Consider the following 22,721-nt stretch of genomic DNA (forward strand, 5'->3'; position numbering starts at 1 on the left):
ACTCACCTGACCTCAATCCAATAGAACACCTCTGGGTGGGACATTATGTTTCAGTCCATCTGACACCTCATACTGTCCATGATCACTCAGTGGTGGGATGGAGATCTCCCAGGAGACCATTAGGAGCATGCCCCACCACCCCCCTGACATTGTCAGGCATGCATACAAGCATGTGGGGGGCCATACAAACTACTGAGTACAATTTGGAGTTGCTGCAATTAAATTTCGGCCAAATGGACTTGCCTGTCTGCCTACTACATAATTTTTCCCCTTTGATTTCTGGGTTGTCTTTGAATTCAGCCCTCTGTCTGTCGGTTAATCATTTTCATTTCCATCCTTTCGTTCCTAACACATCACCATATCAGTCCATAGCAGTAGAGATAGCCAGCAGGATTTTGTTTTTCCCATTGAGATCTGATGTGTTTTCAAATTGTTCCTTTAATTGTTTAATTGTAATATGTTGATGGTGTTTTAATTCTGCTCTGGCACTAGAGAATATTTTCCTTTTATATCTTTAAAATCAATTTTTGTCCTAGTAGTTAAGTTGGTTTCTCAGCAGGTATTACAGATGCACCACAACAAAGCATTAGAAACACATCACAAAGAACAGAAACCTATTAGAAATAACTATAATGTAGCAGCAAACACTTCCTGTAAAATAATAGATCAAACATATTACATATAAAACTTAAATCAACATATAGATTTGACTAGTGATTGATTCAAATGATAACAGTTAACCCCAAAATGTAAGCCTAAGGATGTAAAGTTGAACCTTTTCAGAAGATTAATAGCCATTGGAATGAAGAAGGATTTGAACCGGTGGCTTTTTATTCTTGAATCCAATATATATATATATATATATATATATATATATATATATATATATATAATCCAACGTCTGTCTGTCTGTCTGTCTGTCTGTCCGCTTTTCATGAGAGAATGGATTTAGATCGGGTTTTTTTCTATAATTTTCTTGAATATTCTGGTTGATTTTGTGACATCTCTCATCATGCTAAGTAAGCTCGCTTGTGGTACCGATTTATTTGCGTGAATCCAAAGGAGATGCTGCGGAGAAGGGAGTGTGGCCCTTCTCAGTCACACGTCAGCCTCGGGGTGTAACCTTAACTCCGCTTAGTTAGTGAATGAGAGAACTACTTAACAGATTTAGATTGGGTTTTTTCTATCATTTGGTTGAACATTTTGGTTGATTTTTCGACTTCTCTCATCATGCTAAGTATCATGTTTCGCTTGAAGGAATGATGTATTCATACTGATTCGAGAGAGAGGCTGCGGGCCGAGGGAAGGGGGAACTATTTAGATAAAATCCTTGGAAAGTAAAATCTCTCTCTATTTATATAAAATCCAATGCCTGTCTGTTTGTTTGTCTACTTCACGGATTTAGATCAGGTTTTTTTGTATAATTTGCCAGAACATTCCGGTTGATTTTGCGACTTCTCTCATTGTGCTAAGTATCATAGTTTGTGTGTGGCATCGATTTATTTGCGTGAATCTGAGAGACAGGGCGGGGCCCTCCTCACTGAAATGCCAGCCTCACAGGCGTAATCTTAATTCTACTTAGTTAGCGAACGCGAGAACTACTTCACGGATTTAGATCGATTTTTTTTTTTTTATATAATTTGCTTGAACATTCCGGTTGATTTTGCGACTTCTCTCATCATGCTAAGAATCAGTTTGCTTGCAGGAGCATTATAGTCACGCTAATCCGAGATAGAGGCTATGGGCCGAGGGGAGGGGGAAGAGTGACATCAGGAGTGGGGAGGGCCCTGCTCACTGTCCTGTTTCACTACTACGCGGGAGGAGCCGCATGGTATGGCTAGTATACACTATATGGACAAAAATCTTGGGACACCTGACCATTACACTAACAGGGCCTTTAATAGCATTGCATTCAAATACGAGTGGCGTTCAAAAAGTTTCCACACTTCTATATTTTCATTGGAAATGGTGAAGGTGGGAGGAGTAGTAACTTGGCATTAATGCTGGTATAACGCTGGGAAAATTGCATCGCAAACAAAGGCGGCTATGTCGAACAGTGATGTAATTTGTTTTTGAAATTCTTAATAGAGTTAAAAAAAGTGCAGAAACATTTTGAATGTCCCCCGTACATAGACTTTAATATGGAGTTGGTCCCCCTCTTTGCAGCTATAACAACTTCCACTCTTCTTTGAAGGCTTTCCACAAGATGTTGGAGTGTTTCTGTGTGAATTTGCACCCATTCTTTCTGTAGAGCATTCATGAGGTCAGGAACTGGTGATAGACGAGAAGGCCTGGCTCACAATCTCCATTCCATTTCATCCCAAAGGTGTTCAATGGATTCTGTTTCAAGTTCTTCCACACCAAACTCATCCAGCTATGTCTTTATGTACCTTTGTTTGTGCACTGGGGCACAATCATACTGGAATACAAAAGGTCCTTCCACAAACTCTTTCTACAAAGTAGGAAGTATAGCATTGTCCAAAAATCTTGGTATGCTGAAGCATTAAGATTACCTTTCACTGGAATTAAGAAACCAGGCCCAAACCCTGAATAACAGCTCCACACCATTATCCTTCCTCCACCAAACTTGACAGTTGGCAAAATGCAATCAGGCAGGTCACATTCTCCCACCATCTGCAAAACAGAGAAGGGTGATTCGTCACACCATAGAACACATTTCTACTGCCCTATAGTCCAGTGGCAGCGTGCTTTACACCACTCCATCTGACACTTGGCATTGGACTTGGCGATGTGAGGCTTGCATTCATGGAAACCCATTTCATGATGCTCACACCACACCTTTAATGCCAGTGGAAGTTTGGAACATTTTGGCAGAGCTTTGGTGTCTTTTACACATCATGCACTTTAACAATCATTGACCCGCTCTTGACTTTATGTGGTCTTCCACTTTGTGGCTGAGTTGCTGCTGTTGCTAAACACTTAAACTTTGCAATAATTGAATTGAATATCCAGCAGGGTTGAAATTTCATGAACCGTCTTTATGCTTTATGCTCTTCAACTTGCACTTTCCAAAAAAAGTAGTGTCATCGGCCACCTGTGAGATCTTTATTTCTTTTTTATTGAGTTTAATACTTTTAAGTCCAATTTCAGAATTTGAACTAGAATTCAAGCTAAGAATATGATAGGGAGAAAAAGCAGGGGCATAAGGGGCAACCTTGACGAATTCCTCTCTGAATTTCAAAATGTGTGGAGGTTCCACGAGTATGTTAAATTGAGTTAATACTTCCCTTATATGGCGTCATAACTGCTTTTACAAAAAAAAAAAAATAAATAAATTTAAAGTATTTTAGAGTTCCTTGGATAAATTCATGCTTTATTGTGTCAAATGCCTTTTGAAAATCCAGGAATAAGCATTTTTTTATATTCAAGTCTAAAATCAAACGGATATTATTAGATATGCAATAATCTTTAGGGAAACCTGAAGAAAGCCACCACAGGCACACGTGACGATTGCGATGCGCACAACAAGAAAATGGACACGCCCACTTCTGTATTGAATAATCTCAACACAATAAAAGTCCCCGACAGCTCGGCTGCATCAAGGCAGGCGGCAGGTTCGTGAAAACAGCGGCGCATTATAATCGATGAATTCTGTTAGGAGATGATAATAAACATTTACGCGTAAAGCAGTGAACTAATAAATTCCACCCATTCATATACAAACTCCAATATCTATTTCAGTGTAACGTGGAAGGAAACTTATTGTTTATTGTTTTCTCTTGCACATTATTCATGTAAGCAGTACGAACGAAAACTGATATTTTCAAAATGACTTTAATCTAATCTCTAATTTAATAAAACTTTTAATTAAGCAAACACAAATACACATTCATATACATTTTATTCCTCTATTTGTACATTGTGATTTGTGTAAAAAAAAAAAACATTAGAGAGCGAGATCAAATCTAATATATACAGGTGCCGGTCATTAAATTAGAATATCATGACAACGTTGATTTATTTCAGTAATTCCATTCAAAAAGTGAAACTTGTATATTAGATTTTCATTACACACAGACTGATGTATTTCAAATGTTTATTTCTTGTCATTTTGATGACTATAACTGACAACTAATGAAAGTCCCAAATTCAGTATCTCGGAAAGTTAGAATATTGTGAAAAGGTTCAATATTGAAGACACCTGGTGCCACACTCTAATCAGCTAATTAACTCAAAACACCTGCAAAAGCCTTTAAATGGTCTCTCAGTCGAGTTCTGTAGGCTACACAATCAGGGGGAAGACTGCTGACTTGACAGTTGTCCAAAAGACGACCATTGACACCTCACACAAGGAGGGCAAGACACAAAAGGTCATTGCTAAAGAGGCTGGCTGTTCACAGAGCTCTGTGTCCAAGCACATTAATAGGGAGGCGAAGGGAAGGACAAGATGTGGTAGAAAAAAGTGTACAAGCAATATGGATAACCGCACCCTGGAGAGGATTGTGAAACAAAACTGTGGGGGAGATTCACAAAGAGTGGACTGCAGCTGGAGTGAGTGCTTCAAGGACCACCACACACAGACGTATGCAAGACATGGGCTTCAACTGTCGCATTCCTTGTGTCAAGCCACTCTTGAACAAGAGACAGCATCAGAAGTGTCTCACCGGGCTAAAGACAAAAAGGACTGGACTGCTGCTGAGTTATGTTCTCTGATGAAAGTAAATTTTGCATTTCCTTTGGAAGTCAAGGTCCCAGAGTCTGAAGAAAGAGAGGAGAAGCACACGTTGCTTGAGGTCCAGTGTAAAGTTTCCACAGTCAGTGATGGTTTGGGGTGCCATGTCATCTGCTGGTGTTGGTCCATTGTGTTTTCTGAGGTCCAAGGTCAACGCAGCCGTCTACCAGGAAGTTTTAGAGCACTTCATACTTCCTGCTGCTGACGAACTTTATGGAGATGCAGATTTCATTTTCCAACAGGACCTGGCACCTGCACACAGTGCCAAAGCTACCAGCACCTGGTTTAAGGACCATGGTATACCTGTTCTTGATTGGCCAGCAAACTCTCCTGACCTTAACCCCATAGAAAATCTATGGGGTATTGTGAAGAGGAAGATGCAATACGCCAGACCCAACAATTCAGAAGAGCTGAAGGCCATCAGAGCAACATGGGCTCACCTTACACCTGAGCAGTACCACAGACTGATCGACTCCATGCCACGCCGCATTGCTGCAGTAATCCAGGCCAAAGGAGCCCCAACTAAATATTGAGTGCTGTACCTGCTCATACTTTTCATGTTCATACCTTTCAGTTGGCCAACATTTCTAAAAATCCTTTTTTTGCATTGGTCTTAATTGATATCCTAATTTTTCCGAGACACTGAATTTGGGACTTTTATTAGTTGTCAGTTATAATCATCAAAATGAAAAGAAATAAACATTTGAAATACATCAGTCTGTGTGTAATGAATTAATCTAATATACAAATTTCACTTTTTGAATGGAATTACTGAAATAAATAAACTTTGTCATTATATTCTAATTTTATGACCGGCACCTGTAAAGCGCAGTGTGTGGATTTTTTTTTTTTATATATAAATTCCTGTTTTCCAGTTGTTTGGTGTGAGCATAATGTCATGCCCAAAGTTATGCAAAGTTTCATTAAGAATTTTTTTCTTTCTTTATTTCTTTATTAAAAACAAAAAAAATCTCCATAAAGAGATTGTAACACACTTCAGAGCTCCATTTTTCCTTTTATACAGATACTATTGCAACACTTCACAGCGTATGTTTTTGGGTCCTCTTTAACCACAGTTCTTGCTTTTTCAAGGCAGTGGCGTAGCTCGAGTTCATGCCACATGGGGCGGGATGGTGCTTTGATTTGCCGCCCTCCAACATATCTGAATATGTTAACCAATTTAAATAGAAAATTTAAATGATGTATAGAGAAAAATTAAGATACATTTTTCAAAGATTTATTCATATATAGAGAAACAGCAATAATTTTCACATATAATAATTTAAAGGCATCAGTTAGACAAGAATATTGTATAGACACACTGATAAGCCGTGTTCTAATTATTAGTTTCATATAATTATGTGTAGTGTACAAGTGATAGGTGGGGATGTTTTCTGTGCAGAGAAAGAACGCATTTACATTGATAACGAAATAAAATTATACATTGTAAATTAGTTGTTTATCTTCCTAAAAATTATTATTGGTGTAATGTTTATTTTTGTTATTGGCTCATAATTTTCAACTGCTGTGTCTGATGCCATCACAGAAAGACAGTCTGAAAATTATTTTTGAAGCATTTGTGGATAAAAATCGGCGAATTTTACTTTTTTCATTCATGAGTGATATTTTTCTGAACTCTGCTGCTTACACACGAATTGTGCTGAGCATTCTGGTCAATAATGCCGCCCCCAAAACTGTGCCGCCTGGGGCGGACCACTACTAGCTACGCCACTGTTTCAATGTGACTTATAACTCCTCAATAAATGTTACTATTTTCTACCCTTCGTAGGGATGTCCAATGTGCAAAGCTTTGCCAAGGTGTGGTAGGCATAAGTTGGACTGAAACTGCGTGAAATGCAATCCCTTCTCATGAACACACAGATGAGACGAGAAGAGCTGTGTTCTCAGTACTGAATAACTCAGGGGGTCATTTGTTTTAGAACAGCAAATAGACAGTAAGGCCAAAATCTTTAGTTCCATATGAGGCTGACCACCTGGTGTATTAGGAAAGCTGGGGGCCTAATTGCCCTTTTGTGGCGAGAACTCTCCATCCACCCACCTTGTGGCAGATTTGCTCCAGAGCGGGTGGTATGGGTCCATTCATGCCATTTTGAGGACAGTCAGGTTTGAAAATGTCCGATGTATGTAACTCTTTAACGTTTCAAGAAAACCTGGGTAAGCAAGATCTGGCCGTTCCCGTAACCCAGAAGTGTTTCTGCAGGATTGCTTTATACATTATGGGAGGAATAAAGAATGGAGTTGAAATAAACAGAAGTGTGAGAGCTTTAATGGCATAATTTTGAAGCCATCAAACTGTGCAGGGTGGCTAACTGCCCGTGAAAGCGGCACCTACAGCTTCTTATTCAAATCCATTTGCTTCATTAGAAGACATTTGTTGATGATGACAGAATTTGTTTAAATGAATGACTTTTCAGATTTTGCATTCTGCTTGATCAGGTTATTCTTTTATTGTAGACTAGCCGTCCCCTGCGGCTCCACCCGCGTAGTAGTGAAACAGGATATCGAGGAGGGCCCTGCCTGGCTCCCCACTCCTGACGTCACTCTTCCCCCTCCCCTCAGCCTTCAGCCCACAGCCTCTGTCTCGGATTAGCGTGACTATATCACTATTGCAAGCAAACTGTGATTCATAGCACGATGAGAGAAGTCGCAAAATCAACTGGAATGTTTAAGCAAATTATAGAAAAAAAAAACGATCTAAATCCGTGAAGTAGTTCTCTCGTTCACTAACTAAGTAGAATTAAGGTTATGCCCGCGAGGCTGGCACTTGATTGAGGAGGGCCTCGCCCTGTCTCTCTCGGATTCACGCAAATAAATTGGTACCACATGCAAACTATGATACTAGCACAATAAGAGAAGTCGCAAAATCAACCGGAATGTTCTAGCAAATTATACAGAAAAAAAAAACGATCTAAATCCGTGAAGTAGACAGACAGACAGACAGGCATTGGATTTTATACATAGAGAGAGATTTTACTTTCCAATGATTTTATCTAAATAGTTCATGGCCTGGGCGGGTTCGCTTCCCGGGTTCTCCCCATGTCTGCATGGGTCCAGGTGCTCCGGTTTCCTCCCATGGTCCAAAGACATGCAGGTTAGGTGCATTGGCGATTTTGAATTGTCCCTAGTGGGTGTGTGTGTGTGTGCCCTGCGGTGAGCTGGCGCCCTGCCTGGCATTTGTTCCTGCCTTGCACCCTGTGTTGGCTGGGATTGGCTCCAGCAGACCCCCATGACCCTGTAGTTAGGATATAGCGGGTTGATTAATGGATGGATAATTCTCAGTTATTACTGTTTTCTGTTACATCGCTGTCCAGTTTTATTTTTTCTTTTAAAGCTGATAATTCATGACAAACACACCCAAGTGTAAAAAAAAACAAGTTAAATGGTGACCTGCTGGTTCCTTAGTCATTTATATCCCTTTGTTAATCGGGAAGCCATTAAAATAAGTGAAGACTTAATGTGTGAGATTTAATGAACTGATTTAGAAGTGGGAATACTGAACTCAACACTAATAAAAGCTTAAAAATAAGAAATTGAGTTTGAAATTCAGACTTGCAGCACTGATCCTGATAGACAAGCAGACGAAAGCAGGTTTCTAATATGCTGAACATTTAGTTCAGGGGTCCTCCATCACAGTCCTGGAGGGCCGCAGTGGCTGCAGGTTTTTGTTCCAACCCAATTGCTTAATTAGAAGCACTTATTGCTCAAGTAACATTTCTGCTTCACTTTAGTGGTCTCGCTCGTTAAGATTTTGAACCCTTATTGCTTGTCTTAGTCTTAAACAACTGTAGTCTTGGTTTTTAATGGCTCCAAATTAGCAATAAGATGCAAATGACAAAAGAGACCAGCATTTCTCTATTTACCTTGTTACCATTTACACCAGTGTGTGTATTTATAGTGCACTATTGGGTTTAATGAAATACTTGGAAGGAAAGTGAACAGAAAAAAAGTGAAGGACTGAGAATAACTTGTCTCATTTAGACTTCAAATCATTTGGATGGCATCCTTAGAAATATGAGAATGACCTAACATAGCAGAGTTAAAGCACTAGCAAGCCATGAAATTAAATTATTGGCAACAATTGGTTTTTAATTAAGCAACCGGGTTAGAACAAAAACCTGCAGCCACTGCGGCCCTCCAGGACTGACTTTGCCCACCCGTGATTTAGTTGATACAATCCAATTTAAAGTTATTTTAAAAATCCACTTGCCTTCATTCCTAGATGTTAACATTACAATAAATAATTTATCACAATTATAATATTTGGAGACTTTTAGTATATAAAAAAACAATCACAGAGCTATTTAGAAGAGAAAACTTTATTAAAATTAACAGTTGCATTCATTTTGCTTTCATGAGGAATGAGTTCGGGTAAATCATATCAGGTCAGATTTAAGATTCATTTAGGAATTAATTACTACAAAATGCTTGTAAAACTGGCTGGTCTACTCAACTGCCACAGAACTACATAATAATCACTTGGCTCCCTCCACACAAATTTCCTTCTAACTCCAATTAGCCATCATTATGCTTGACTGTCTATTTAGTCCTCCATGGCAGTGTGTGTGTGTTTAGCAGTCTGTTTTCATTTTACCTCCTATTAGTGCCGTTCACATTCCACCAGGTCCCACAACCAAGATTTCAAATTGAACAGAACTCCAATGACCAGAGTCAGGCTTATGACTGCAGCTGAATCAGTGGAATCTAAAGGGAACCAGCTGTGTGTCTCAGACAAAAGGGACCGCTCCATACTGGCTGATCCCACAGACGTTATTCTTGTCCTTGGCCAGCATCAGGTAACCACCGACACCCCACAGCTTGCCCCAGCTGAAAGATGAAATGAAAGGAAAAGTTAGAGAGAAAGTCTGGAGCAGGCCGAATGTTGAATTTAAAAGAGAGGAAGATATCTTTATACATTTTGTTAGAAAATACAAATTCTAATCAGATAATATCAACCACTAATTTACAGACTCAAATTGTAATTTGCATGAAGCACTTGATGTGTTGTGGTGTGCTGGAGGAGATGCAAGGTGCTATAAAGTGATCAGGATTGGAATTCCGATCACTAGCAGACAGATATATGTTTCAGTGTGGGCAACTTTTTATACCTCAACTTATTAGAACATTTTAAGTGATTTTCTAGTTCCCTTTCAATTTGCTGATTTTATAAATCACATAATAGTGAATGAGACAGAGATCAACCAAGAATACATCCCATATACTTATACTAGGGGGCAAGCCCCCCTGGCGCCTTCGGCACCCAACCCCCAGTTGCAGCCAGAATATTAGTAAAATGTGTAAATGTACAAAAGAAAAATGATTATTTGTAGGGGGTTCGCTTGCCAACCCACCCAGGCCTGCAATACGCGCCAGCCACTTCACGTCTCTGCTGCTCGCGTTGTGAAGAGGGGGGCTGAACGAACCCCCAGGAGATGTGGTCGCTCATCCGAAACCCCCTCTTAAATGGTGATATAATTTGAATTTTTACCCCCTCTTTGCTTGATCAGGCTTGCTGCTGCTGCTGCCGCCGCGTGATCTGCATCTCGTGCAGCACTTTGAACATTTCAAAGCCTGTACAGCAGCTGTCCTACTCTTTTTGTTTAATTTCCCGCCCGGGGTGTGGTTAAACCTCTTGGCACTGTTGGTTAAGTCTTATCTTGCAGGATGTGAGTTCTTGACATTTTTTATTTTGTCATTTAAAAACGGATTAAGAATCTGAAAATCTAACAACATCACATTAAAGTTCGATAAATCCTGAAAAGAATGATACCAAACACATATATAGGTTTTAAAATAAGCCCGATTTAAAGTGTGATAAAAATGTGACATAAAAGCATCACATAAAATTGTTGCACAAAATCATTACACTTTTAGGCTTAGGATTTTCTATATAGCGAGAGTAGATATACACACACATTATATAAACGTGTATGCATTGAAGTGTTTGTGTCTGTCAAGCTGAAAGAAAGCAAGTATATCACTAAAGTGAAACCACAGAAGAAAGACAAATGAGAGAGAAACTTGCATAGCATAGCAGACAAGGAGGGCAAGCACATCCAACTCTGTATTTCAATTTTTTTCTGACGTTTCCATAGTTTTTAGCAGCACGGGTTTACACAGCTAGTGCATATATATATATATATATATATATATATATATATATATATATAAGATACATATGATAAAGAAGGAAACGTACTCACAAGCAAGGAGAGTGTGTTGAGCAGATGGAAAGAGTACTTCAAGATGGTGATGAATAAAGAGAATGAGAGAGAGAAGAGGTTGGATGATGTGGAGATAGTGAATCAGGAAGTGCAATGGATTAGCAAGGAGAAAGACAGGACAGCTATGAAGAGGATTAAAAATGGAAAGGCCGTTGGTCCAGATGACATAACTATGGAAGCATGGAGGTGTCTAGGAGAGATGGCAGTGGAGTTTTTAAATCAGATTGTTTAATGGAATCTTGGAAAATGAGAGGATGCCTGAGATGTGAAGAAGAAGTGTATTGGTGCCAATATTTAAGAATAAAGGGGATGTGTAGGACTGCAGTAACTACAGGGGGATAAAATTGATGAACCACAGCATGAAGTTATTGGAAAGAGTAGTGGAAGCTAGGTTAAGAAGTGAGGTGATGATTAGTGAGCAGCAGTATGGTTTCATGCCAAGAAAGACCACAACAGATGTGATGTTTGCTCTGAGGATGTTGATGGAGAAGTATAGAGAAGGCCAGAAGGAGTTGCATTGCGTCTTTGTGGACCTGGAGAAAGCATATGACAGGGTGCCTCAAGAGGGGAGCTGTGGTATTCTATGAGGAAGTCAGGAGTGGCAGAGAAGTACGTAAGAGTTGTACAGGATATGTACGAGGGAAGTGTGACTGTGGTGAGGTGTGCGGTAGGAGTGATGGATGCATTCAACGTGGAGGTGGGATTACATCAGGGATCGGCTCTGAGCCCTTTCTTATTTGCAATGGTGATGGACAGATTGACAGACAAGATTAGGCAGAAGTCCTCGTGGACTATGATGTTTGCTAATGATATTGTGATCTTTAGCGATAGTATGGAGCAGGTTGAGAAGACCCTGGAGAGGTGGAGATATGCTCTAGAGAGGAGAGGAATGAAGGTCAGTAGGAACAAGAGAGAATACATGTGTGTAAATGAGAGGGAGGTCAGTGGAATGGTGAGGATGAGGGAGTAGAGTTGGCAAAGGTGAATGAGTTTAAATACTTGGGATCAACAGTACAGAGTAATGGTGATTGTGACGGTTATGGGCAAGAGTGGAAGGGAAGGTCTACAGGATGGTAGTGAGACCAGCTACGTTATATGGGTTGGAGACGGTGGCACTGACCAGAAAACAATAGAGAGAGTTGGAGGTAGCAGAGTTAAAGATGCTAAGATTTGCACTGGGTGTGACGAAGATGGATAGGATTGGAAATGAAGACATTAGAGGATCAGATCAAGTTGGACAGTTGGGAGACAAAGTTAGAGAGGCGAGATTGCGTTGGTTTGCACATGTGCAGAGGAGAGATGCTGAGTATATTGGGAGAAGAATGCTAAGGATAGAGCTGCCAGGGAAGAGGAAAAGAGGAAGGCCTAAGAGAAGGTTTATGGATGTGGTGAGAGAGGACATGCAGGTGATGGGTGTAACAGAGCAAGATGCAGAGGACAGAAAGATATAGAAAAAGATGATCCACTGTGGGAACCCGTAACGGCAGCAGCCGAAAGAAGAACAAGATATATATAATATAAAAATAAAAAAGTCAGTGTGTGTATGTATGTATGTTCCAGCATCAAGTCTGAACAGCTGGAGCGATTTTCATGGTACACGTTTCTCAATGGTCAACTAAAAATACTGCAGGGTGAAATCAGCCCTCACCCACCCCCTTCTGGGTAGGGTAGGTGGGTGACCTTATGGTCTTGTATGCATGTTATCATTCAGTTGACACTCAGAACAACCACCAGAGGGCGAACTGGAGGTGACTGCCAGCATTCTTTATGTTTCAGCGCCACTGCGCCCCTGTTGCTTTTGAAATTAAATACAGTTCTACACGAGCATGTGTATGTGTCTGTACACCCTAGAAGTGAGACGTAGAGTCGGGGTGAGGGCTCCAGCTCCGAGGACATGCAAGCGAGGCCAGCACACCGGCAAAAGGAAACCTCCTAAGAAAGACAGTCATTTACCTGCTAATGCACAAACGATGCAAGCACATCAGCAACACAATTCCTCATAGAAGAGAGATGCCCAGTTCTGACGATTTCAATACTTTCTAGGATCCCTTGCGGCTTACACAGTTAATATATAGCAGGTGACTGCCAGCATTCTTTGTCTTTAGCTAAACAATGGCAGAGTGGTGGCACTAAGGCTAGAGATCAGTGCTGGCAATCAGAAGGTTGCATGTTTGAATCCCAGAATTGACTCTACTCTGTTGGGCTCCTGAGCAAAGCCTTTAACCTGCATTTGTTCCATCCTGGGTATGATGTTAGTCTGCATCCAACCCTGCAAGGCACTCCAGCCTCAGAACCTCATAATGTTCAATGTGGTGCTGAGGTGTCACTCGTTGGGCAGCTGCACTTGGATCCCAACCTGGGTGGTTCATTGTGTGGTGTTTTTTTTTTTCTCCAGCCGTCTGGAGTTTTTTTTCTGTCCACCCTGGCCATCGGACCTTATTTATTCTATGTTAATTAATGTTGACTTATTTTATTTTCTTACTGTGTCTTTTATTTTTCTATTCTTCATTTTGTAAAGCACTTTGAGCTACATTTTTTTGTATGAAAATGTGCTATATAAATAAATGCTGTTGTTGTTGTGTGTCTGGCAACGGGCTGTAATCCCATTTTCCAGGAGCCTTTACCTGTTTTTAATAATCCAATAATTGCTACTTCCTTGGAATCCATAACCAACTGCCAGCATGGCATGACTTAGGTTAAATGTGGAGCATTTTGGATCATTGTAGATTCCTGAGAGAAACAAAGAGAGAGAAACAGACATGAAGGACAGAAATTGTGTCATGTCTCCTGTGCATATACCGGGCACCATAGTTTTCCAACAGCCTCAACTCAAATATTATGAGCAGAGAATTTCAGATGCAGGTTAGTGTAATGGCCAAGAAGTATGGGCTGGCGCCTCTGCTGGGATCTTATCTTAATCAGTCAGGAAGCCGACACAACAGCGAGATAGAGGGAGACAATGTTTCAAGGCTGTGTGCTCTCCCGACATGTTAGATCGCCACATCCCTGGGCTTCAGTACCCATTCAGACACCCACAGTTATGGTCCAGTTGTGCAGCCCTGTTGGGGGTCTATGGGTGCCACTAGGGAGTGCTGCAGGGAGTTACCCTCCCTAATTTATGGGACTTTCATATAACCCAGGAGTACTTCCAACAGGCAAAGCCCTAGCACTGGAAGTACTCCCAGGTCTTCAATAAAAAGGACCACCCTGCCTTGTCTTGGTGACTTGGAGCCAGGTGAGGAGACAGAGAACACTCTTCTGGGATGAGTAACAGAGAAGAGAAGAAAAAAAAGGAGTGCTTGTAATTGCAGTACAGAGACATTTCTTTAAAATAAAAACCTTTGTTTGAACCTGGGACATTGTCTGTGCATTCATGTTTGGGTTAGGCTTAGGGTTGAGGTTAATTCATGTTTGGGTTTTGGGGCTCAGTAGCACCCCCTATTGATCACATTAGACTCTCCTAAATTGTATTCTTCCTTGGGAGAAACTGAATACTTCCCTTCTGCTTACTGGAAGGACTTAGTTCCCAGTTGGTCGAATAATGTAAATATATATGGAAAGCCCATGTTTTATTTTAAACTGTAGGTATTGCACAACAACAAGAAAACAAAGCAAACGCTCCTTGGCAGACCCAAATGTGAAGCCCCCTATTCTTCTTTAAGGGCTCCTTCAGCCTCAAGTTCTACACAAATGGTATAGGGTACACTTACGGATGCCTAACTCTCAGTTTTGACCCCCTGTTGGACCCTTAACTTCACTAGCTCCAAGATAACTCATACAGCTCCCTTTCTTACATTCCTTTTTTGATTAGATGCCCACCCTGACTGGCCAAGCCATGTTACAGCAATGAGCACAATATGGCCACAAGTAGTCCATTGTACTTTGTTTCTTTGAAACTTGGACAATTCAGCAGAGTGTTCAGCTCTGTCCTGACACGGTTGCTTCATTGAGTTATTCCCTTGTGACAGCTGAAAGTGAACAAAAAGTAACTCACCAGACAAGTAGAACTGAAAGCTGATCTGACTGGCATCTATAACCACTGAGATTGGCCCGATGGTTGCCAGGGCATCTGCCAAAGCCTGCTCATTGCCAATTGGGAGGTACTTGTAATCTGCCACTGTGGCGACAACCTTGCTGCTGTTGAAACGACAGGACCCCACCTGTGAGAATAAAAATGGGCTGAGGTGAGTGGCAGGATGAGAGTAAGTTAGGATTTTAACATCATTCAGTAAGATAATACTTAGACACTGACAGGGTGTTTAATAAAATAGCAGGACTCTACAGAGCCGCTTCCATCCAAGGTGATATTTTATGGCTGAGGAACACATTAGACTAAGAAATCAGCCATATTTTTTACTCCAGGATCATTTATTTTAAAGTAAGGTGCATCTTGGTTGTCTGTTTCAGGCTGCTTTTACTTCACAAATATTTGAAACCTTCCATGACAATAATGTCCATGGGGGGGAATTCTCCAAAGTGAAAACTGCAATCCATGACAATAAACAAAATCAAGTTTAGACTGAAATCCTTATAGTCATGTCGCCTTTTGACTCGTCACTTTTTCATGTAAAGCTTTCCATGACACTGTAACACTTTCCTGTGTCTGGTATCTCCTTATAGACTCTTAATATATTTCACCTCGCTCCAAGATTGATCTCTCCAAGCACCTATCTTTACTTTATACATGTAACTATGACTAAGTTGATGTGAAATGATTTCTTCTAAAGTTGTAAACCTCATCCATTAATTATGGATTCTCTAGTAGGTGGAAGGTTGTTGCACTGGGACTCTTGCAAACTCCACCTTATGGCAAATTTAAAACTGCCTACAATGCAAATGGGAGAAGTTTGGACAAACAAAGCTAGAATAAAATTTTCGCCCTGGCCATAGCACCAAAACAGCCCTGGTCAGTGTCACAAATGACCTTCTGATGTCAGCAGATACTGGTTCTCCCTTCTTACTCATTCTCCTTGACCTGACAGCTGCTTTTGATACAATTGATCATGATATTCTTTTTCACCGTCTGCAATACACCCTTGGACTTTCAGGAACTGTTCAAAATTGGTTTACATCTTATTTGACCGGTAGAACTGAGTATGTCGCACTTGGCAGCGCAAAATCTCACACCCATAATGTTACCTGTGGTGTTCCACAGGGCTCTGTGTTGGGCCCCATCCTTTTCAACATTTATATGCTCCCCCTTGGAAGTGTCATTAGCAGACATGGTTTTTCTTTTCATTGTTATGCCGATGACACTCAGCTTTATCTTAGGACTACTCCCACCTCCTCTACTGCTCCTCTGCCAACATCTGCACTGACTATTTGTTTGGAGGAAATAGAGGCATGGATGAGGCTCAACTTCCTTCAGCTAAACAGATCTAAAACAGAAGCTATTTTAGTTGGCACACCACACCAGCTTCGTTCCACTACCATCACCAGTATCACCTTCTCTGGGAAAAAGATACCTCTTTCTACATTTGTTACAAACTTGGGTGTTAAAATGGATTCTCAACTAACTTTTGACACCCACATTAAGCTTCTCTGTAAGTCATCTTTTCACCATCTCAGGAACATTGCTAAACTCTGTCCAACAATTACCCTGGCAGATGCAGAGAGGCTTGTCCATGCCTTTGTCTCGTCCAGGCTGGATTACTGTAATGCGCTCCTCATTGGGATTCCTGGCAAGAGTATCCAGAGACTCCAGTACATTCAGAACAGCGCTGCCAGGATCCTGATGAGGGTGCGAAAGCATAGCCACATCACTCCTATCCTGAAAACCCTTCACTGGCTCCCTGTACCACTTAGAATTGAGTACAAGGTTTCCCTCCTTACCCATCAGTGCATTTATGGATCTGCTCCCCTGTATTTACAGGAACTCCTTATCCCTCATACTTCCTCATGCACCCTCCGCTCTGTGCATACCAACACTCTTCAAGTTCCCAGAACTAAGCTTAGCAGTATGGGTGATAGAGCCTTTTCTTCGGTGGCGCCGAGGCTGTGGAATTCCCTCCCCGACTACTTGAGAGCCCCACAGTCGATTGATGCCTTCAAACAAAGCCTAAAAACTTATCTTTTAGAAAGGCTTTCTGTTAAATTATTTCTATAGATTTTTTTGTTTGTTAATTTTATTCTTCTTTTGTAGCACTTTGAGATTGTTAAATATAAAGCGCGATATAAATAAAATCTATTATTATTATTATTATTATTAAATATTTTAATGTCATGTTAGGGATAAATTGCATTGGAAGTGACAAACTTGTTCTCAGATTTTTCAGATAAGGAATACAGATGTTAAAAGTTTGTTATACTCATTAATTATGGCACTGGTGACATGTTGCATGTTGATTACCACAAACAAATAAGAATTTCACTGTAATCTCCACACTTTATAATAATAACTCTATATAGTGGAGATAAAACAATTGGAAAATCTATACTAATAAAAGACGAAGCCCTCACTAACTCACTGACTGACTCACTCATCACTAATTCTCCAACTTCCCGTGTAGGTAGAAGGCTGAAATTTGGTAGGCTCATTCCTTACAGTTTACTTACAAAAGTTAAACAGGTTTCATTTCAAAATTCTATGCATAACGGTCATAACTGAATCCTACTTATGTACATATATACGGCCATAGCCTGCAGCTTGGTCGCTGTGTGAGGCGGAGTTGCGTCCCCCATCACCACGCCTCCCACGTAATTAAGTGCCTGTCCATATAAGGCCGACTGTCAGCAGCAATCCAATAGACACGCTGTCGCTAAATATTCGCTGGTGAAGGACTGTGCATATGCAAACGAAGATGAGATGGTCTGGGATAGAATAGTGTTTGGCACAAACTCAGCAAAAGTGCGAGAGAAACTTTTAAATGCTGGGTCTGAGCTAACATTAAATAAAGCTGTGGACATCGCAAGATCGCACAAGATTGCACAAGCGCAGCTGAGAACCTTCGATGCATGTACTCCGAGCGGCTCACGTGAACTGACTGTGAACGCAGTACGCAGAGAACAATCAAGAGCTCCAAAGAGCGCTGAACAAAAAACGCATTACACAATTGAGACGGCAGCAAAAGAATATGAAGCGAGTGACACATACAAGCATATTCATAAGTGCAGCTACTGAGGAAACAAAGCACACGGTGGAAAAAGTTAATGTCCAGCTAAAGGAAGACAGTGTAAAAAATGTAGTAAATTGAACCACTTCACTAAAGTTTGCAGGACTGGGAAAGGTAAACCCGTGCATGCAGTGTGTGATGTCTCAGATAAAGAGGAAGACGAGCTGTTTATTGATGCAGTAAGAAAGGAGCAACCCTCTGCCGCTGAACAAGCCTTTGTAGACATATCAATAGGAAAGCAAGGTGTAAAGCTTAAGTTTAAATCACCTTCATAGACACGCTGCCGCTAAATATTCGCAAGCAAATCCACAACTTAATACCGGGAATGCCTGTTAAACATCTTAGATTCACGAGTACCGATTTGCGTAGTGAACACTTCGATGAATGAAACCTGTTATCTTTACGACGGTTGACAACGAAGATGAGATGGTCAGGGATAGACTAGACAAACATGGAATGTAACTTGAGCACAACACATCCTCTAAATACGAACCTGATTGAAAGAAATAATGATAATCAAATCCTTGATGACAGCAACACCCATAACAGTCACAAAACAATTATATTGACAATCATGTTATGTTATTTTTAAAATGTTTCATTTTCTTTTTCATAACTTCTTTAACACACTACTTTTCCTCTGCGAAGCGCGGGTATTTTGCTATATCTAATATGACAAATATTTTTGTAGATCATTTTTTATCAAATATGTTTGAGTGATACTTTTTTCTTTAAATTTAACATATTTAGCAGAGTTGGTGAAGGCGGATGAGTTTAAATACTTGGGATCAACAGTACAGAGTAACGGGGAATGTAGAAGAGAGGTGAAGAAGAGAGTGCAGGCTGGGTGGAGAAGAGTGTCAGGAGTGACTTGTGACAGACGGATATCAACAAGAGTGAAAGGGAAGGTCTACAGGATGGTACTGAGACCAGCTATGTTATATGGGCTGGAGACGGTGGCACTGACCAGAAAGCAGGAGACAGAGCTGGAGGTGGCAGAGTTAGAGATGTTAAGATTTGCATTGGGTGTGACGAGGATGGACAGGATGAGAAATGAGGATATCAGAGGGTCGGCTCAGGGGGGACGGTTGGGAGTCAAAGCTAGGAAGGCGAGATTGCATTGGTTTGGACATGTGCAGAGGAGAGATGCTGGGTATAATGAGAGAAGGGTGCTAAAGATAGAGCTGCCAGGCAAGAGGAACAGAGGAAAGCCTAAGAAAAGGTTTATGGAAGTGGCCAGAGAGGACATGCAGGTGATGAGTGTGACAAAGCAAGATGACGAGGACAGGAAGAAATGGAAACAGATGATCCGCTGTGGCGACCCCTAATGGAAACAGCCAAAAGAAGAAGAAGATGATCCTGGCAATGAAGTCTAACAAAATCTTATATTAAAATGTAGGGAAGCTGATTCACCATTTGTTGCTCTGTCACTGTTATGACCCTAGCAGATCACATAAAAATCTGTGTTGAGTGCTGGGATGAAGGACTGAAGGCTTTGCATTGATGAGGTTGAAACTGACTGTTCTGCTAGTCAATTAACATGAGAAGATAGAGCACCACTTGACAGCTTTATACCAGGTGGTGTTATTTTACCAACTTTCACTGTTCTCTGCCTTTATGGACTGGTTATCTATAGTGCATGAGTAAATGTCCTGCCTGTTCTGGTAACCGATTTAGATGCCTGTGGTTACAGATGTAAAAGAAAGGGAGAATCCTTGAACTGTGGTAGCAGTCAACCCTGACAGTGTGATAAGCATTCTATCATTATCTATGGTATAAAGGGGTCTACAAATGAAAAATGGAAAAAGGCCAGGACAATATAGCCTACAAACCTTTATTTTCTGGCCACAAAGTAGTCTACATACTTAAATTGTGCCATCAAGTAATCTAGAAACTTATTTCACCGAATTCTTAAACAGTGCCGAACCTTTATTAATAATCTTGCATAAAGGTGTGACTAGCTGTGAACAAAAGTATGACTGGGTGACACAGGGTGAATTTAAAGTTACACAGAAAACCTCCGGGCAAAAAAAGAGAGCCACACTGACCACCAGAAATGTCCACTAGATGCAAGGGTGGAAGCAGAGTGGCTAGAAAGGGGTGATAAATGTACCTACCCCCAGAAGTGTCTTGAGGGAGGGGCATCAGCACAAATGTGAGACAGAAAGAGTGGAAGCAGGCAATTTCTCCAAGAAATGCTAGACAGATGACCCAAAACTTTTCTCTTCCATTCTCCATCATTGACTGATTATGGGACCCTGAACAATTCTTTTGCCCTATCAGTTTTCAAACATCAGCTGCTATAAAAATAATGAATGTTGATTATGAGTGCAAAGCACCCCAAATATGGTAGCTTTCCAGTTCAGCTGCATATATACTATTGAATCCAACTGGTGATGATATCCAAAAATCGACTTTGTCTTTAATGACATTGCTGTTATATTTCCCTTCCCAATTATCTTCTCCTTCATCATGTTCCAGAACTATCTGCACACTGTTTTATTTAAGTCCTCACATCTCAGAAATTTCACAGGTTCAGCCCTTCTAAACATCATTTATGCTTACAGAAGTGGATTGTGCTAAGGTTTTGATCTTGAAGCCAGCAGCGTCACTGCATGTGGAGATACCCTCACAAATCGAATCAATGAGGGACCTTTATTTATAACAAAGACCACAGTTTGGAATATAATTGTGTCTGAAAAGAGTACATACTGTAAGATCAGGTTTGATGAGAATGAACCTTTCAACTAATCATTGCCATTTTCTGAACATCTGGGATTTCCAGATTAAATTGTTTCCCACATGCCACTACGTAATTGTAGAAGGTCACTACAGTTCTCTGTGAGAAGACGTCTGACTTGCCGCTTCAGTACTTACCGCCATCGTGTAGGGATAGGTGGCCTCAGCCTGAATTCCACCATTATCGATCACGTACTGGAAAGCCAAAGTGGGCCTACCGCCTGAGCAGCCCTGGTTCCCCAGATATGCTGAACAATCGAGAAGATTCTGCTTGCTTAGTGTTATCAGATTGCCTGTTTTCTTGAAGGTTTGCCCCTCTATTGCTCCAGCAGCGCTGAAAGTCCAACAGCAACCACACGATCCCTGCAGAAAAATGAGAAGAGCGCTCAGCTGGGCCTGTCTTGCTTAATGTTTTTATATATTTTAATAAGTTATTAAAGTTATTCTGACTTCTAGGAATTCATCTAATAGCACTGTGATGATTGGAGGACAGCATTCATTTAATTTCCATTGGCATGTCTCATCACTAGCTAATGCTTAGTCAATCACATGTCAAAAGTCACACTACGCCTTATGCTTAAGCTCAGTTGAAACCGATTTGCTAAAACTTTATGATGCACTTCACAGGTGGATTCATTTACTGACAGTGGAACCACAAAATGATTATTGGCATTTTCAGCTATGAGCCTGATTTTTGTCCATCTCTAAATCCGTCCATCTTCCTAACCTGCCAGTCCAAGGTTTAGGGTTGTATGGCATTTGCACTTCAGGAATGATTTTCTTTTTCCTCAATTTCCAAAATTTCCATCACTGTTACTATAAAAAAATTTTTAATAACACCACCAAATACATAATTCTACAGGATTTCTTATAACAATCTAAACAAGTGATACAAGGATTGCAGCTTTGTCCTCTCCTTAGGGTCCCTTGTTAGTTATCGGAAGGCATTTTTTTACCTCATTGTTATTTCATACAAAGCCCTGATAAGTCTTCGGGTGAAGGTAAATGAGAAGATACTAAAGATGCCACCTACTATGACACCATAGGAAGAGACATTTGTAATCTCTGAAGCTTTTGTGCTCACCTGGTCTTCGACGGGTGTGACATAACCCAGTTTCCTGTAATCGATGCTGGTGAGGTTCAGCTTACTGGCAGCACTTCGCAGATCTGCGGCAGACAGTGTGCCGTCCCTCATGTGATTTACAGAATAGGAACTCAGCATACTGGCAAATTCTGAAGAGGTCTGTTAGAAGCAACGAAAAGAAAAGTATGGTATGTTTAAAGATATTGGTTTGGGATCTAGCTTGGAATGCTAAAATGCAATACCAAATCTCCTTACCAGATCTCCAAACTGGTTCATTCCCAACTTAAAGGTTGTTTTTCCTCTCTTGTACCTCAGGTTGTGGGCATTAATTTTCCTCAAGTTCTCTTCCCATATTATTCTTTTTTGCAATTCACTTGCCTGAAACACAGACATCTCTTTAGAAAAGCCAAGCCGAGCGTGATGGACATCAGAAGAGAACAAGCAGGCAGCCATCACCTCGGGGCATTCTGACGGCCTCTGGTTCTGCCCCTTGTGTCTCTCCCTTACCTTCTTGTACTGTTTGCCATGAGTCTTCTTCCAAGCCTGCCACTGGGAGTCCAGACGACTGTCAATACACACAATGAGGTAAAGGCAAAGAGCCTGACACACCGTAAAAAAGATGGCCTTCATGGTGAACTGTAGAAAGACAGCATTTAAAATGAAATTAACAGGTTACCTTGAGAGGACTTGCATCACTTCACACTTCTATTCATTGATTCATTTTCCATTCCCTATAATTCCAGTACAGGTTACCAGGAGAGCATATGCCAAGATCAAAACTTGATCATGATACACACTGTCTGATACACGAAACATCACACATACACTGAGCCATTTGACAATAAACAATC

At 40.8% G+C, this 22,721-nt stretch overlaps 1 protein-coding gene across 1 annotated transcript; it reads right to left on the reverse strand.

The window, feature by feature from the left end:
• Nucleotides 1-9,438: 9,438 nt before the first annotated feature.
• Nucleotides 9,439-22,500, reverse strand: LOC120534705 (procathepsin L-like). The gene is made up of 6 exons (XM_039762291.1): nucleotides 22,126-22,500; nucleotides 21,871-22,029; nucleotides 20,925-21,149; nucleotides 14,930-15,095; nucleotides 13,560-13,665; nucleotides 9,439-9,538 (listed from the first exon to the last, which is right to left on the reverse strand). Exons 1-6 carry the CDS (start codon nucleotides 22,498-22,500, stop codon nucleotides 9,439-9,441), a joined length of 1,131 nt encoding a protein of 376 aa, XP_039618225.1.
• Nucleotides 22,501-22,721: the final 221 nt, after the last annotated feature.

Source organism: Polypterus senegalus, chromosome 8, assembly GCF_016835505.1.
Source record: "Polypterus senegalus isolate Bchr_013 chromosome 8, ASM1683550v1, whole genome shotgun sequence".
NCBI lineage: Eukaryota > Metazoa > Chordata > Cladistia > Polypteriformes > Polypteridae > Polypterus > Polypterus senegalus.